Source organism: Podarcis filfolensis, assembly GCF_964270895.1.
Source record: "Podarcis filfolensis genome assembly, chromosome: 3".
NCBI lineage: Eukaryota > Metazoa > Chordata > Lepidosauria > Squamata > Lacertidae > Podarcis > Podarcis filfolensis.
This window is the reverse complement of record NC_139606.1, coordinates 65,954,854-65,972,952: the sequence shown is the minus strand read 5'-3', so window position 1 is coordinate 65,972,952 and position 18,099 is coordinate 65,954,854. Positions and strand designations below refer to the sequence as shown.

Below are 18,099 nucleotides of genomic sequence, written 5' to 3'. Positions count from 1 at the left end.
CAAATCATTTGGAAACAAACATGTAAATAAAACTCTGGCTGCAATCCTATGCACACTTAATTGAGAGTAAAACCAAATGATCCCAGCAGGAGTTATTTTTTACTAAGCATGCATAGGATTTTGCTGTTGGCAGGAAAACAACAATTAGAAAATGTTATAACAATGACATTCATTTATTTATTTAGGTTGGCTGACCTAGGTTTGAATGAATGGTTATCCTCCTGGAATCAAGGTCAACCGTCAATTTTGAAGTTGCCATACAACTTGTTGAGTATATTGAAGGTGAATCTTCGTTAGAGGTTATACAGTTTCATGAAGAGAAGTGAGAAGCCAGAAGGTTATAGACAAATGAGGCCTAAAACTTTTCCTGCCAGTAATTACACTGGTAGCAGCCGGCAAATGTTGCAAGAAATACGAGAAAGCCTTAGAAATTTGCCTAAGCCCTCTGAAGCTGCAAAAGTTGAGCAAAATGTGGGTAAAATATCAACTGATGATCCCAGACAGGGTCGAAATCCCCCTAAATTTGTGACCTACCATAAAGCATTACAAGAAATTCGGAATTCTCTGCTTCCCTTTGCAAATGAAACAAGTTCATCAACAAGAGGAACATCAGAAGTTAATCGGCAGATGTTACAAGATCTACAAGCTGCTGGATTTGATGAGGTAAAATAACAAATTTAAGTGGTTACTTATATTAATGATAGTGCAAAAGCCATATGAAATCATTGTGAATGTTTTGCTTGTAATTTGTTACTGGGGACTCAGAAAACAGTGTTGCTGGTAATATTTTGCTGCTTCCTATGCACATTCCTAGTATAAGCTTAATGTTCCTGTCTAGAATTCAGTCCAAAATACAGTGTATAACTTTGGCTTTCTAGTTAGTTCTATTGGTTTTCAAAAGGATTTGTTTTTCTTTATTGATTGTGGTTCAGGTCTTTTCCACAAGCATTTCAGATTGCTAGCAACCTCTTACTTGATTAAAGTTAATACCATAAGTAATGTTAATGAGATAATTATTTTATACACTGTTATGCACTGTTGCTCTTTTTGTGTTTTCTATTTCTTGTATTTTATTATTTTTGGGATTTCATTAGTGCATAAAATTCAAGTGCTTTAGATGCTGCAACAAATCAGCCCAAGTACCCAACTCTTTCAGTGTAACTTGTATACTTTTAAGATGCATCTTGTTTTTGAGGCTGCATTCCTAACATGCTTACCAGAGGAAGTCCCTTTCCCATATTTCTCTCTTCTCTGGAGTCTGTCAATCATCTGCTTTGGATCATTTTCTCTTTATCTCTTTCCTCACAATCCTGTTATTTTGTTTTATGCAGAACCTGCAGCTTCACTTCTATATTTATTTCCATTTCTGATAACTCTGCTTGAGTTTTTGCTATTTCTGGCTAGATGTGTTTCCATTCGCTTTCTCTTGAAGTTTCCCAAACTGGGCTATTGGTCTTTTCTACTTCTCTACGTACACTATATTCATTTTCTTTTACTTTGCATCATTCTTCTCTTTTATGTTAAAGTTGTTTTTGATTCCTCTCTTTATTCAAGCTGTTTCAAAAAAATTGTTCAAACATTAATATAACTAAGATGTATTTTTTGTTGTCTTCTTCCACTGCCAAGGCACTGGTGTAGTATTAATTATTAATTTATAGCTTTATACCTTTCCTCTTCTCAGCTTCCTCTGGTCTCTTCCATCCTTTTAACTCTGCTGCTAATTTAGTTCATTTTGGCCACTGTATTTGTTGTTGTTTCAATTACCTTCATTGGGTTCCTTATCAGAGACAGTTTAACCTGTCACTTCCTTTTCTTAAACCTCTTCTTTATGGACACCATCTTATCTATCTTTTATTTGTCTTCTCATAGTCTTCACTTCACTCTTGCTTTACTTCCTCTCACACCCAGTGCTTTTTTGTTGCCACTGGTGAAAGGAATATGTAATGAGCTAGGGAGTAGGAATTTCAAGGGAAAGTGGCAAGATATCCCCTTGCAGCTATTTCTGCTGCCTGCAACATACATCACTGAATTGAGAAACTTACTGCATGATGTAAGGGAGAGTTTTCCCTCTGTTTTCTTTCCCACTCCCTTGCAGCTGGGAAGCATCCCTTTGTCTGGGTGGCAGGAATGGATTTGGTGGATAAATATATCCTCAGTTGGGTTGCTGCTCCTGTTTATTCCAGAAAGTGAGCTATTGAAATCAGGCACAACTACCCTCTAAAGGAGAGCACCTTCCCTCAGTCTTCTGACGTGTCAGGAGACAGCTCAGACATTAGCTCTTTACCTTTCCCCCTTCACTCTCTTTTTTTGTCTGCCTTGAGTTTTTCTTTAAGACCACTCTCTTATGTATTCTAAAGAGAGAGAAAGAAGCAGCTCAGTGTGCTTTTGATCCCACCCGGCCATCAGTCTAATCCCCACACTCACTCTTTCCTCCTAATCCCGCATCACACTTTCTCCCACACTGCTAATCCTCAACCTTAAAATACATTGTACCAGGAAGAATAAATGTTAAATTCTAATAGAGCTCGGGGAAAGTTTTCCTCAAGTTTAATAGCTAATTGTACAACACTATACACTAAGAAGCCTAAGGCTACAATCCTGTACCTGCTTATTGAAAGTAAGCCAAATTGAATTTAATGGAACTTACTTCTGAATAGGATAGTATTGCATTTTCAACTTCACAGTGTTATCAGTATTGGAGTTAGATAAAATGTCATTTAAAAGTCTTAAGCAGTGACAAAAAAAGAAGCACCAAGCTACAGAGAGAGATAGAAATATAGTAAGGCACTTCCGTGCATAAGAAAAAGGACAGATTGCGAAGGATGCATCAGCCTTTGCAAGAGAGTTGATAATAACTTAAACTGTAAGTTCAATCATATACTGTACAGAAGTGGACTCATTGTGTCCATTGGGGCTTACTCCCAGAAAAGGATTGCAGTCTTAGAATTCTTACAATATATTGAATTTTTATTTAGTCTTTGAGCGTTCAATTATATTCTCCATGGAAAAGTATATAAGAAGCCCTGCCATCTGGAACGTGTAATTTGGAGGGAGATACCAGCAGGAGAGGGTTGATACATCCTTTCCCAACTGCCCACATGATTTGCATAATTAGCAAATACTTTGCATAGTATGCAAATTAGGCCACATTTGGGGAACTGAAATCTAGATCTTAATCTAGTCATCATCATGATGCATTAAAGGTTTGAATGTGTTCCTTCCACACTTTTTTGTTGTGAGTTATTGGAGGTTTTATTTTAAACCCTTTCTCCTCCCACTCCCCAAATAGGATATGGTTGTACAAGCTCTAAGACAAACCAACAGCCGCAGTATAGAAGCAGCAATTGAATTCATAAGTAAAATGAGCTACCAAGATTCTCGGCGAGAACAAATGGCAGCGGCAGCAGCTAGACCTGTTAACGCTGGCACAAAACCACCAGGTAGGTGTAACGGAAAAAAGGTAAAGTACCGCTGGATGGTTAAGTCCAGTCAAAGGCGACTGGGGTGCGGCGCTCATCTTGCTTCAGGCCAAGGGAGCCGGCGTTTGTCCACAGACAGCTTTCTGGATAATGTGGCTAGCGTGACTAAACCATTTCTAATATATGGCCTTGGAAACAAGAAATGAAATTGGCCACTTCCGCCATGATTGGAAATCTTGTGGCAGAGGACAGAGAGATAAGCTTTGGAAGTTCAACATCCAAACAATAAAGACAAGACTTTTTAAAAAGTAGCATTTTCATTTATATATGCTATAAAATTTTATGTTCAGTGTTACACAATGTTACAGCAAACTACTGCAGCTCAATTAATTTTGTGTATTCAGTTCATTTTGACATCGGGTTGGATGGAGATGGTGTTATTGAACTTCTGAAGTGGATATTTAATTAAAGGCCTGTTGAAACAGGGTGCGTGTGTCTTTTTGCTATTGCTTTCATTCTAACTCAAGACACCAGGAAGCCCCAGGGAAGTAAATTGAGAATGCTTCCTCATCTCATCTGGCTAGCTCCAGCCCCATTTCTCTCCCACCTTTGGGTTGGCATCTGGAAAACTGGGTATAGCCAGAGAAAGGCAATACATAGAGATCTGGACCAAGTTTTACAGCAATGGGTCACTTAACATATTATATTCCAATGTGCATAACTAACCCTTTTTTTAAAAAAAAGGAAAAGCTGCCTCAGGAAAGGAGTGTTCAGAGTGAAAGAGGGAGGGATGCTTAGTCCATTCTCCACCTGCCATGTCTGTGCTGAAAATCAAATGCCTCCTTCCCCCAGAGACTTTCTTGTGGAGTTCCACAAGTTTCTTTGTCCTATCGTACTCAGAAATTAACCAGAAAAGAGAGAAAAACCTCTTGAGCATAGGAATAATTTGGTGCAAATAAATAGCTGGATAGAAAAAATAGTGTCCTCCTGTTGCTGCTTTCCTTTTGGGGAAAAAATCTGTTTGGGCTCAGTTACATGCAGTTGTTTGTAATATGTAGTTACACAAAATATCCATTTCACAGAAGAAACACCTGTGATGTTTCGAGTCCTCCCCACCCCAGACAGGTCTCTTAATTCCTCAAATAAGAAATAAAACAAACAAAGTAGGCAATACCCCCTTTAAAAAAATGGACAATGCCTCCCAACAAAACAACCAAGAGGGAAAATAAACTTAACTTTTAAAATAAAAAATTGGTTGGGGATTGGGGAAAGCATGCCTGAGGGTATAAACCCTTTAGGATCTTCCAGTCTTTTTCTGTGCATATATTTGAATTAATTCATGCCCCTTATTCCTAGAAGTAAGTTCTTTTAAATTAATGTTTTTAAACTCAAATGAATCATTCATATTGTTTTTTCAAAGTTATATTTGAACTTTGCTTCTGTTTCCATGAAACATCACATTTATTAATCCTATGAAATTCCTGTTCTGAAATAACAGTGCACTGTGTAATAAAAAGCATACTGTTGTTTTCTTTTTAAAACAAATAGGGGGAGTGCAGCAGTCAGTCAACCGCAGGCAGAGCTGGAAAGGTTCTAAAGAATCCTTGGTGCCTCAGAGACATGGTCCTGCATTGGTAGATGGCCTGGCATTTCATTCCGAGAATCCCATTTCTCAGCCTGATGGAGGAAGACCCTTGTCTGGCTCTGGAATAACAGGATTTGCTCAGGCTCATCCTGGTAATGGACAAAGAGCAAATCCGCCACCTCCACCTCAAGTAAGGAGTGTAACCCCTCCTCCTCCACCTCCCAGAGGAACAACTCCACCTCCTCCTTCCTGGGAAACAAATTCTCAGACAAAACGCTATTCTGGTAGCATGGAATATATGATCTCTCGCATTTCTCCAGTGCCACCAGGGGCATGGCAAGATGGCTATCCTCCGCAACCTATAAATCCATCATCGATGAATCCTTCCACACAGGGACAAAGAGGTATTAGTTCTGTTCCTGTTGGCAGGCAACCAATAATCATGCAAAGTTCAGTTAACAATAAATTTAGTTTTTCATCTGGAAGGGCTGGAATGCAAAATGGCAATTGTCAGACTGATTATATTGTTCATCAGAATATTGTGCCTGGTAACTCAGCGAATCGTCAACCGCCACCGCCTTACCCCATGTCTCCGGCAAGCCAGCAAAGCCCCACACCTTTGCAAATGCAAGCAGGAGGCTCTGCAGCCCCATCTTATCCTAATGGGAACATTCCTCAGTCTATGATGGTTCCAAACAGAAACAGCCACAATATGGAGCTGTACAATATAAATGTTCCTGGAATCCCAACATCCTGGCCCCAGTCGTCCTCTGGGCACGAAATTCCAACTTGGCAACCGAATATTCCAGTAAGGTCAAATTCCTTCAATAACCCTCTTGGAAGCAGACAAAGCCATGCTACCAATTCACAGACTTCTGCCACCACAGTAACTGCTGTTACTCCAGCTCCTATACAGCAGCCAGTAAAAAGCATGCGTGTACTGAAACCAGAGCTGCAAACTGCCTTAGCTCCTACTCACCCTTCTTGGATGTCACAACCAATGCAGGCTGTCCAACCCATCTCCTTTTCTGAAGGACCATGTACAAATATGGCAGTCATGTCACCTGCGCCAGAGGCTCCAACATATCAAGGTCCACCACCACCTTATCCAAAGCATTTATTACACCCAAATCCACCTGTCACTTCTTACGAGTCTGTTGCAAAGCCTGGCAAAGAGGATCAGCCCAGTTTCCCTAAAGAAGAAGAAAGTGAAAAGAATGAGAACAACGAGGGAATGGATAGAGAAAAGAAGCAAATAACAACTTCACCAGTCCCTGTTAGGAAAAACAAGAGAGATGAAGAAAGAAGGGAGTCCCGCATTCAGAGCTATTCTCCTCAGGCTTTTAAGTTCTTTATGGAGCAGCATGTCGAAAACATACTGAAATCTCACCAGCAGCGACTCCATCGTAAGAAACAACTGGAAAATGAAATGATGCGGGTAAAGCCTTTTAATTATTTAATTCCTATTTCCGTGTTGCTTCTGTGTGGAATGTTTTTCAAGCCTTCTGATTGTATCATTGTGTCAAATCTCTGAGGTGAACTAGGCTGACCTTCAGTGATTTACTCATGGCCAAACGCTCTGAATCTGAGATCTTTCATACCCAAATGCCAGGAGCAGCTGGTGTGATGGGTTAGAACTGTGGAGCCATCTTCCTGGCAGCACCAGTGCTGCAGCTTACCAGGGCAGTGCTTGGGTGGAGCACCAGCAAGGTTGGGGCTCCATGAATGCACCAATGGGAGTACCAGATTGACTTTTTGACACTCCAGTCCAATGACATCCAGGTAAGCTGCAGCAGAGTTGGTTTCTGAAGGACAAGTCTGTGGCTCTAGCGTACCACATCAGCCATTACTGTTAGATGCAATACTATCATTTGCCACAGCCCCCCAAAATTCATAACTTAGATAATTGTTGAATCTGAGTTGCTTCCCTTATATGTATTATATCATGCAACAGTATCAAGGTAGATGTGTTGGGTATTTTGTGTCTAGGAAGAAAAATTATAAAAAATTGTTTCTGAAGTAATGTTGCATGAGCAAAATATACTTAAGCTCCTGCAAGGAGCTGTTTCAGGTTTTTTGGTCATTTCCATAGCAGGCGTTTGTGACATATGCTACTAACTTACCTCTTCCATGTGCACAGTTGATGATAGTCTAGCTCTGTAGGAATGCAGCATTTGTTATAGTTCTACATTTACTCTCTTTTGAAAACTATAAATAAATAATTAAATATTATACCTAGCAGATAAATGGCTTTGATCCTGAGTTGCTGTTTGACTACCAGAGATGACTCTGAGCCTAAGATCCAAGCCTGTATCTGTACAATCTCAAATTCAGTTCCAGAATATATTTGCAGAATTTATACTTTCACCTTCAATTAAAGTCCCAGGGCAGCATTTCCAGGATACTGTTCTGTCCTATGGATTTTTGTTGTTCACTCTGTTTTTCTCTTTACTGTAGTAGTGGTAGAATCCAGCCTCAGACCACAGGTGTTGTTACATATCTCTTTATGTAAGCAGTAAGCATCAAGTTCTGATGTGAGATATAGCAATTAGCTTTGTCCAAGCAATTAGCTTTGTTTCAAGCACAAGAGAATTCTAATAAGAATGGCTTAAAGATCCTAATGCAGACTTCTTCAACCTCGGCCCTCCAGATATTTTTTGACCTACAACTCCCATGATCCCTAGCTAGCAGGACCAGTCGTCCGGGATGATGGGAATTGTAGTCTCAAAACATCGGGAGCTGCCGAGGTTGAGGAAGCCTGTCCTAATGGAAGGAATCTCATTTGCAGGGGGGAAACCCTGAAAAATCGAAAGCTCTTCGAACAATCAGCAATAATGCTGCTCTAGTCAGGGTATCAGGCTGGAATCACAGGAGAGCTTGAAGCTCTCTAGCCATTGTCTATACCTTTGTAGGAAACGCCTACCTTACTTTTTGAAAACAGGGTTCTTGGTGAAAAAAAGAACCTATCTCCTTATGTCTGCTGAAGCCAAGTTGGTGCATTCAAGAAACTATAAAAGGAATGCATGCAATCAGGAAGCACTGGAAAATGGGTAGAAACAAGTGATCTAAAAATGCAGTATGCCGACTTTCAACTTTATTGCTCAGAAGAGAAACAAATTGTTGATGCCATGAGAGTTGGGAATGGGGAAGTCGGAAACTTATTTATATGTGCCCAACCAAGGATATACACAATTGTAGTCAAGCAGGCAGCTTCCCTAGGAATGTGCCAAAGAGATTAAGTATTATTTTCCCCAAACTCTAGCAACACTGATTCTGCTAGGACCATTCCCTCTAAATCTGAGCTTTGCAGCTATTTTTTGTGGCAGACATGGGCCTAGAAGTAAGTGACTCAGTAGACTGAGAGATTTAATAAATCCTGTGATGAATACAGGCTAACAAGATATAAGGGTTTTCCTTAATCTTGCTAATTTTATGTTAAGCTATTTGATGGAATGTAAAAGGCCTCTTTGAAAGAAAACAACAACTGTATACGCTCCAAAATTATGTGACGTAGGAAGGAACTGTTTTAATCAGTTGTGAGTTCTTTTGATTTGTTACAGACAGATATATTTTGACAAAGCAGTGGAATTGCCTTTATTACCTGTGTTAAAAATAAGCATTGGAATTTCAGCTGCATGTTATTAATTTCTAGTTTACACTTTCACTGGAATCAAGGGTGAACCACCTTTCTCTGCTTCTGTGACATTCTTTAGAAGTGCAGTTTTGTTTTCAAAAAATATCCCTGTTAAATTGTATCTTTATGTAATAGTAAGCTAACTGATGTGTAAATCAAATTCCAGTTCTTGCTTTTTCTACATGTTCATTCTTAGTCTCTTTCCTTTTCACTTTCACTAACAGCTGATTTAACTATTAAGGTGTTGGAACCTTTCCTGACATCTCTACCCTTCGTTACTGGGTAGGCAAGTAATATTTTGGAGACAAGTGTTGCATTTACAGAATAGCATGGACTCTTTCTTAGGGACCCTGCATGCTTACTTGCATTTGAATTAAGCATGTATTCTTTCACCGTACTTGAATGTATTTATATCAGATTACTAATCTTCCTTCCTTTTCCTGTTTTATAAAATTATTTATGGTCTGCAGTAGCACAGGGATAATGATACAATTATACTTTTGTATTTTACTTAATTCTGTATACTTAAAAGTGGCTGGTTTATTTAGTACTTTCATTACTTATTTTGCCAGACACTTATTTGTATAACTTTCCACCCTCCTTTTCTTCTAAAGATTGTGTTCAACACAATTATAAATTGAGTCCTTTAACAGTGAAGGGTAGAAAGTCACATGGGAAGAAATAGTGCAGTTTCTTTAGTAAGATTTGAATCCTGACAGGAGACGACTACTTTTCTTGTCATGTAAATAGAAGAAATGTGAATGAGATCTAGCTTTAGCTGACTATTAAGAACATTTCTATGAAGGAAAGTAGTCATAGCCATCCTGTCCCCCAAACTCTTAGCAATAACAGAATGTTGTGTTCAGCTTGCCTATTTTCATCAGTCAAGACCCTCATCAAACCAATTATCCTTAAATCCTGAGCCTCATTGTGCATGGCTCTTAGTGTATGGCTTTGTTATAATCACTCCTTTTAACCATCCCTGAATACTACATTTTGTGTCATATTTGTTCTGAAGTGTTTTCATTGACTCCTAACATATTGCAATACAGAAATTAAAACAATAAAAATGGAGGCATTATTCCCTATTTAAGGACTGGTGCTTTGCTTGTCCTAAACCTGAGTTTGTAGACATTTTCCATGAGCAATTCTTCATTTTTTTCACTTGTCAAATTTCATATTTGTTGCATAGGTTGGGTTATCCCAAGAAGCCCAGGATCAAATGAGGAAAATGTTATGCCAAAAGGAATCTAACTACATCCGTCTGAAACGGGCAAAAATGGATAAATCAATGTTTGTTAAGATTAAGACCCTTGGAATTGGGGCATTTGGAGAGGTGTGCTTAGCAAGAAAGGTGGATACAAATGCCTTATATGCAACAAAAACTCTACGTAAAAAGGATGTGTTACTTCGGAATCAGGTTGCTCATGTTAAAGCTGAACGGGATATTCTTGCAGAAGCTGATAATGAGTGGGTAGTTCGTTTGTACTATTCATTCCAAGATAAAGACAATTTATACTTCGTTATGGACTATATTCCAGGAGGAGATATGATGAGTCTGTTAATTCGAATGGGGGTCTTCCCAGAAAATATGGCCCGGTTCTACATAGCAGAACTGATCTGCGCAGTTGAAAGTGTCCATAAGATGGGATTCATTCATAGGGACATAAAACCAGATAATATTCTGATTGATCGTGATGGCCACATCAAACTGACTGACTTTGGGCTTTGTACTGGCTTTCGGTGGACACATGATTCCAAATACTACCAGAGTGGTAAGAGAAATGTTTGCAATAATGGCCTTTTGTTACTGCATATTAGCATATATAGTAGCAGCGTTTACTTGTATTTACTAGCAGGTTTTCCGCATTGCTGCCTGATTGAGCACCATAACATTTTGTGAAGTCATTATCAAAGCAGAGATAGTCTCAATCACCCATTATATAATATTAGATGTCTTTTGTAATCTTGTCCCACTTCAAAAAATATTAATGACTATTGTGAAATGACATCATTTAAAATATATTTACAGCAAAGATGAGCAAGATTTTGCTTTCCAGTCACCCCCTTCACAATTGCTTCTATTGGTTTGCAAAATGTTTTCTGTTGCAGGTGACCACCCACGTCAGGACAGCATGGATTTCAGTAATGAATGGGGAGATCCAGCAAGCTGTAGATGTGGAGACAGGCTGAAGCCACTTGAACGTAGAGCAGCACGTCAGCACCAGCGCTGTCTGGCACACTCATTAGTTGGGACACCAAATTATATTGCACCAGAAGTATTGCTGCGGACAGGTAAATGTTTCCTGTTGTTCCTTTCCTTGGCAAAGTAATTTGGTGCTTGTTTCTGAAAATGATTACCCAAAAACTCAAACTGGTATAATAAGGAAGCACCGCTATAATACAGGACTGTATACGGTGATACAAATGACAATTTATGGTGCTATATTTTGTAACACAACATAGTGTATCAATGTGAAGAACTCTTCATCCTAATAGGGGAAGATTACAGTTATTCAACATTGTATAGATTCCTCTGCTTGTGGTAAAGTACACCTGGATAGAAAAAGCACCTATTTTTAAGGTAGCTTCTCATTTCAACTACAAATGCAAACACGAACAATGAAGGTTTTCCCCTGTTTGGTGAGCCTAACATTTTTTTCAAAATGTTTTTATCATACAGGTAACATTGTAATACGACTGTACTGTGACACTTTATGATCTTAAATTTTGTATTATTGTGCTACGTGTGATAGAGCTCCTGGCTTTTAACAGTCCTGCTACATTAGACTTCTGTTTGTATGCTGCCTTTCCACAAAACAAATTATGTTCAATAACATTTCATCAATAATTTATATAAGCATTGAATATAGCAACATTTCTGAAATTGAATCAAGCCAAACTGCATACACATTAAAGTGCCACATGCAAAAGTATCACTAACCATCAGCCCATTTTTAAGACCTGAAAATAAAGTTACCGGTACATGCAGTAGAAAATTGAAAAACATGATGGGAAAAAATGAAATGAAAAAAAAAAATAGCTGGTGTGTTCTCAAATTAAATCTAGAATTTTTATTGAAATATTGAATTACTGAGTTTTCTTTTGTTTCAGGATATACACAGCTGTGTGACTGGTGGAGTGTTGGGGTGATTCTCTTTGAAATGCTTGTTGGACAACCTCCCTTTCTGGCACAAACACCATTGGAAACACAGATGAAGGTATCTGAGGAAAATCTACTTTCAAATGTGTTTCAGAAGTGTTTCTTCACTTATTGGTGAGGTTAGGTGTTTTATTACTGAAACAGTCTTCTAATTTTGTTGCACTTGTTTGTGTTTTTAATCTAAAGGTTATCAATTGGAAAACATCACTGCACATTCCACTGCAAGCAAAACTAACGCCAGAGGCATCTGACCTTATTATTAAGCTCTGCCGTGGGCCAGAAGACCGCTTAGGCAAGAATGGTGCAGATGAGATAAAAGCACATCCGTTTTTTAAATCTATTGATTTTTCAAGTGATCTGCGGCAGCAACCTGCTTCCTACATCCCTAAAATTACGCATCCCACAGACACATCAAATTTTGATCCAATTGACCCAGATAAATTATGGAGTGAGGATAAGGAAGGGAATGTAAATGACACACTTAATGGGTGGTATAAAAATGGCAAACATCCTGAACATGCTTTTTATGAATTTACATTTCGAAGGTTTTTTGATGACAATGGTTACCCTTACAGCTATCCCAAGCCTATTGAATATGAATACAGTAATTGTCATAGATTGGAGTCAGAATCAGATGAAGATGAGGAGAGGACCAGAAGAGAGGCCCAAAATCATGATCTAGTTTATATTTAGTGGAGGACTTAAACCATTCTTTGGGATTTCCAAGATGTATGCTACAAGAGAACCTGAAAAACAGTTGGAAAGCTGGTTTTCTGCGCACTTGGGGTGGAGAAAAAGGATGCATGATCATTGTTGATCTAGTGGTTTTTCCTGTCTTTCTTTTCTCCCTATAAACACAGAAGTCCTTTTTCAAGCATTCATTTTTTCCAGCATTGTTAAAGAGGAATATAGGAAACAGTAATGTTAGGAAAAATAAATTGTAAAATAAATAGTTACACCTTTGTAAAGTATTCAGATTAGGAAACTGTAATTTCTTTAGGAAATTAGATACTTGTCTATTTGTATATAGACCACATACATTTATTTTCCTCCCATAATTTTTCATTTTTTAAAATTGCCTTAGCTTGACCAAATATCATTAATACCATGTACTTACTAAACTGATAGTTGTTTTTCCTGACTATTTATCAAATTCTCACTCTAGATGAGACTGCAGAGAGTAAACTAGTAGGGATTTTCTGGCACTCTGTGGGGGTTGTGGGTTTGGAAGAAAGAAGCATAGGAGTATAATCCGAAACCCATTTAGAAGTAAACTGTTGAGAATGTAGTGGAACTGACTTCTGAGTAAACATGCATAGGAATGTTTGTGTTTCTTCTGACAATAAATGATGATGTCCACATATTAGTAATTATTTTAAGTTTGCTTGATTGTTTTGTGAAGCATTACTGGCTTTGTGGTGCCATAACATAAAATTGAGGCGGGGGGGGGCGTGTGTGTAGAGTGATACTGGCCTATCATAAAATGTCTTTGCTGGTTGATCTCATCCTGCATTAGAAAAGACTGAAAACACTTGAGTTCCTGTGATACATACTTACTATGAATTCTTATCCTATCCCTGTAAGAAACGCCATAACCAGGTTCCCTGCAGTTCCATTATTACTGTCCTTGTGCTGTATCATTTCAAACCAAAGGGCTTGTTTTGAAACAGGTGGTTCAGTTCCTTACTCCCAGATTCATTAACTAATTTGAACTGAACTAGTAATCCTGTTCACTGGGGATTAGGTATAATTTTATCTCTCCAGTAGACTGCTTCTGGGATACCTTTGAAGTTGCAGCTTCTTGTTTCATCATTCCAAGAATAACATGCTAAGTCCTGGTTTCCATGGTACATGTTGGCTTGAAGATATTTCTTGCTTCCTGCATAGAGGGCACATGCTGCTGTTGCAGGTAACTGTTGTACCCGCAAAATCTGTTTGTACCTCAGTGATTGTAGAAGGTAAATAGTTCTTCATCCCAGAGCCAGCTACTTTAAACTAAAGGAAAAACAGCAGATCATACAATTTTGCTTGCTTGATTTTTTAGAAAGCAGTTCCCCCCTGCACAGATTATTCTAAACATCCTGCTCTCTAACACAGAGCTGCACAAATAGTTACCCTTTCAAACCCATATGCTAGCCTTTTCACCCTTGAAGAATTAGCAGATTCAACATCCTGTAGTAGTCATACAACTACTTAAGAATATGTATATATCTCTCTGGTTGTGAAAAATAATGTGATGTGCTCTGAAGAATCTCCTTCCCTGACTAGTGCTTATTCTTTTGCAATGAGTTAATTTATTATTTATTATGATTCCTTGCTTTTCCTCTGATAATGACATAAATGGCTCATAAGAATCTTCTAGATAATCTTGTGCCTATATAGGATAACATGGTCAGGGCTGCTTGCTTTCAGCATTAGAACCAGATCTTGTGCCTTTAGACCATTCTCTGGCCTGCTTACCTCTTGAGCAATAGGCATGTTTAATATTTCTCTATTAAAAACAGTAATATTCATGGAGTATAGGCTACTGCAAAATGCATATAGATATTTGTCTTCAAGAAAAACAATTGCCCCAACACCGTTATCATTTAACATTCTGGTTTAGAATTTATCTTGTGTGGGTCCTACATATGATGGATATAAAAAAACCAATTCATGCACCCTCCCTTATCTGGTATATAGCTTTTAGTCTTAACTAGACAATCTTTTGAAAAGTTCTGTGGGCGGTCAGATAGTCTTGTCTTGCTCCCCTACACTACAAAACATAAGTTCTGTGTTTGAAGCTGAAGTGTGAATCAGACCTTGGAATGTCTAACTTTAGCATTATATAGGATGCAGTGTACAGTTATTCTAACTTTTGAGATGTGTTTTTTGTAAAAATAAAAAAGTCCTATTTTAAAGAGGATTTTGAAGGTTGTCCCTTGTTTATTATTGATAGGCGTTCCAGTTAAACTGGCAAGTTATTGTTTTTTTGTCCTGCAATAAAATATAATATATTCCTGGCTAAAGCCAGATAAATTTAAACTGCTATCTACAGTTAAGTACACATGTGAACTTGCTTTCTCAGTTTCAAAACAGAATGTTCATCATCTAAACTCATAGAGAAAACAGAAAGATCTTATGTATCCCAAGTTCTCAAGTCCAGGAGATGGCCTGTTTTGGAAGAGGTTACCCTGTCCTAGGAGCAGCAGGTCCATAGCTTAGGGGTTCTGGATTCAACTGAAGTTTCAGGTAGCCTTAGTGGCTATGAGTGCCTTTTTCCAGCTATGCACCATTTTGAAAATAAATGATTTGGTCACTGTATTCCATACCCTGGCAACTTCCCAATTGGATCATTGCAATGCACTCTCCTTTGGTCTGCCCTTAAAGATTACTTAGAAAGCTCAATTGATCAGAATTACTGGCTGGGATTCCATTTTCAATCATATAATCCCTTTTCTTAAACAGCTGCATTGGTTGTCTGTTCATTTCTGGGCCCAGTTTAAGGTGTTCATGTTAGTGTTTAAAGTCAATGGTGATTCTGTCATGGTGCAACAGCACCAGAAGTGGTTTAGTCCTGCTGGCCACATGACCCGGAAAGCTGTCTGTGGACAAATGCTAGCTCCCTTGGCCTGAAGCGAGATGAGTGCCGCACCCCATAGTTGCCTTTGACTGGACTTAACCACCCAGGGGTCCTTTACTGTTTACCTTTAAAGCCCTAAACTACTTAGGCCTCATATACCTGAAGGACCATCTTCTTCCCTGCAGACTCTCTCAGGTGTTAAGATCGGCAGAGGAGGCCTCTCTTCATAGTTTTGTTGCCCCAAAGAACTTTGGGCGAGGCTTAGAGAGGGCATTCTTGGTGACAGCCCCTAAACTGGAACTCCCACCCCACAGAGGTGTGTCTGGGACCCTCACTACAAAGTTTCCAGAGAATGCTGAAGATACAGCTCTTTATCCAGGCCTTTGACACTTGAGATGTATATTTGTAGAACCTACCCTACTTTTGTGATTAAAAAGTTTACAACAAACTACAGAGTTGTATTCTAAATTGTTGTGACCCACCCTGAGACCTTAGGTTGAAGGGCAAGTGATAAATAAAAATTAACCATAATAATAATCCAAATGTTAACATATCAAAAGTTTTAGGTGCACAAATAAGGCCTGTTAAGTTTTCTAAATTTTGCCCATTACTGTTTTCAGCTAAGGAGTGATGATGGAACATTCACAAATGTAGACCCCAAATTAATTATTTTAATTAAGCTTGTTAATATTTATATGCAGAGAAATTAGGAATGTGATGTGTGACACTGCATTTTGGAACATTATAAAAATAATATTCTGCCTCATTTGTTTCCTACTGTCCATCCAAAACATTCCTACAAATGCTACTTTTTCTTGGGGAAGGAGAGTGCTAAATTAGGATAACTGGTGTTTGTGTGAGTCCTCATATAATCAGAATGTCATGCTTTCCCACTCTTTGTGACTTATAGTCTTGGTGGACCTATTATTTATCAGTAGTCAGACTGGATTTATTGTAGCATCAGTTTTTATTAGCAATGTACTTCATCAGTTTGTGTGTCTTTATTACCAAGTTGTGCCCTTGGAAAAACAGAAGATATGCTCATAAGCAATTGTGATGTTATAGTTGCCTTGTGTTCATGTGTAGATTTTCTCATACTTTTTTCAAAATAGTCTGGTGTGAATTTCGAATATTTTATAGACTGCACAATTTACATTTTTCTTCGTAGAAGAAATTCTATTTTTTTAGTTTTGTAGTATTTTCAACAAAAAAGTTTGTGACGGGACCGAACAAAAGAGAGAGAAAACATAAACTTGTTCCACACTTGGTTTCTAAATAAACTTTTCAGTTAAAACGTTAAAAATGTCATTGCTTTGCTTTTCCATATACACATATGACCTGTATTTATATAAAATGTTCTATAATCATGTAATTGTATTGTAAATACGGTTGTACTATTTGCTTACATTCTTTCCTTGGGCGGGCCCTCTTGCTGATTCTTTTCTACCTTATTCGTAACCAACCCTGCAGAATGTTTGACTAAAACTTTTCTCTTTTTTGGAGACTTAAAAAAAAATCTGTTGTTGCAGTATGCAAAGCTGTGATGGAGAACCAGGTTTTTTTTGGATTTTGTTGATATTGTACATCTGCTAGAGAATGCAGTGTGAGTGGGTTCATAGATGCTGCTGCTGTTACCCAAAGTACCTGTTAATTTTTGGCTGTAGATCTCTGGTATTTTAAACAAGACATTAGTATTTTCTGTAATGCAGCCAAAGGAAAGCAATGGTATATTTGGGTAAACATCTGATAGTAAAACTTTAAAATGCCTTACTATACCCTCCAGTGAAAGGTACTATTCAAGTTTACTTTTATATTGCATTTTGTATATATTCCTTTTGTATTGTAAACACTGCTGGTAAACATTACACTTTTATTAATAAAATTCTGTAGTGTGAGAGAAGTGCCTTGACGGACAGTGTAACAATCATCTTCACATATTTCTGCATGTAATAACTATTTGGTAATCCATTAAATTCCTTGAGTGTCTTATGGATCTCTTTCCACTTTTTAAATCGGTTTTCTCTAATGTACCATTTGCTGAGGTAATAAAATTCAATGAATAAGCTGCTAATCAAATATAAGTTTATATTGATAAAAAGTGTTGGTTTGGTCTTCCTCCTCTTTGTTGAATGGGGGTATTGAAATCCTGTTCATTCAAATGTTATGCTGTATTTGTTTATACTGGCCATGATTACCTGGCTCACAGAGCAATCCAAATGCTTAACGGAGCAACAGACGGATGGATCCATCAGCTCATCCAAAACTCTGCCACATGGGTGAAGGGTGGTTTTTCATACATTTTTCCTTGCACTAGCGTTAGGCTTGTCAGGGACCTACGAGTCTTTGAGTCTTTGGATCTCGGAGCTCCAATGCCTTTAATGTCCTGGGGTTTTTTGTGAGGGGCGGGGAGCTTCTCTGGGTACCAGCAGCAGTTGCTTCACACCTGCCCTCACAGAACTTGGAGCCACTGGTACCATGCACCCCCACCAGTGGTGCTTTTCACCAGCTGATAAGCCTGCACACCATCCCACTACCATCTGACATGAGCATCCAGGGGTTAAGATTTTGCCCCCAGTTGTTATTTACTGTATTTCTAAAGCTGCCCTCATGCCATGGGGTCCGAGGACAGTGTACAAATAGAGTATAAATCTTACCATGTAATGGAATTCCCCCCCCCCCATAAATATAGGTATTTTGAAAACCACAGTTCATAAGACTTGTAATTTCTTCCCAACT

At 38.4% G+C, this 18,099-nt stretch overlaps 1 protein-coding gene across 2 annotated transcripts; it reads left to right on the top strand.

Annotated features, from left to right (window-relative positions):
• Nucleotides 1-312: 312 nt before the first annotated feature.
• Nucleotides 313-17,356, top strand: LATS1 (large tumor suppressor kinase 1; the record flags this gene model as incomplete). Of its 2 annotated transcripts, XR_014546729.1 has the most annotated exons (8): nucleotides 313-663; nucleotides 3,290-3,440; nucleotides 4,968-6,442; nucleotides 8,863-8,920; nucleotides 9,831-10,413; nucleotides 10,751-10,933; nucleotides 11,753-11,859; nucleotides 11,988-17,356. XR_014546729.1 is itself a non-coding variant. In XM_083607956.1 (7 exons), the coding sequence occupies 7 exons, from the start codon at nucleotides 313-315 to the stop codon at nucleotides 12,492-12,494; spliced, it is 3,357 nt and encodes a 1,118-aa protein (XP_083464082.1). In that variant the 3' UTR covers nucleotides 12,495-17,356. The 2 variants fall into 2 exon arrangements, 1 of the variants encoding a protein (XP_083464082.1); XM_083607956.1 differs by lacking the exon at nucleotides 8,863-8,920.
• Between the last annotated feature and the right edge of the window lie 743 nt (nucleotides 17,357-18,099).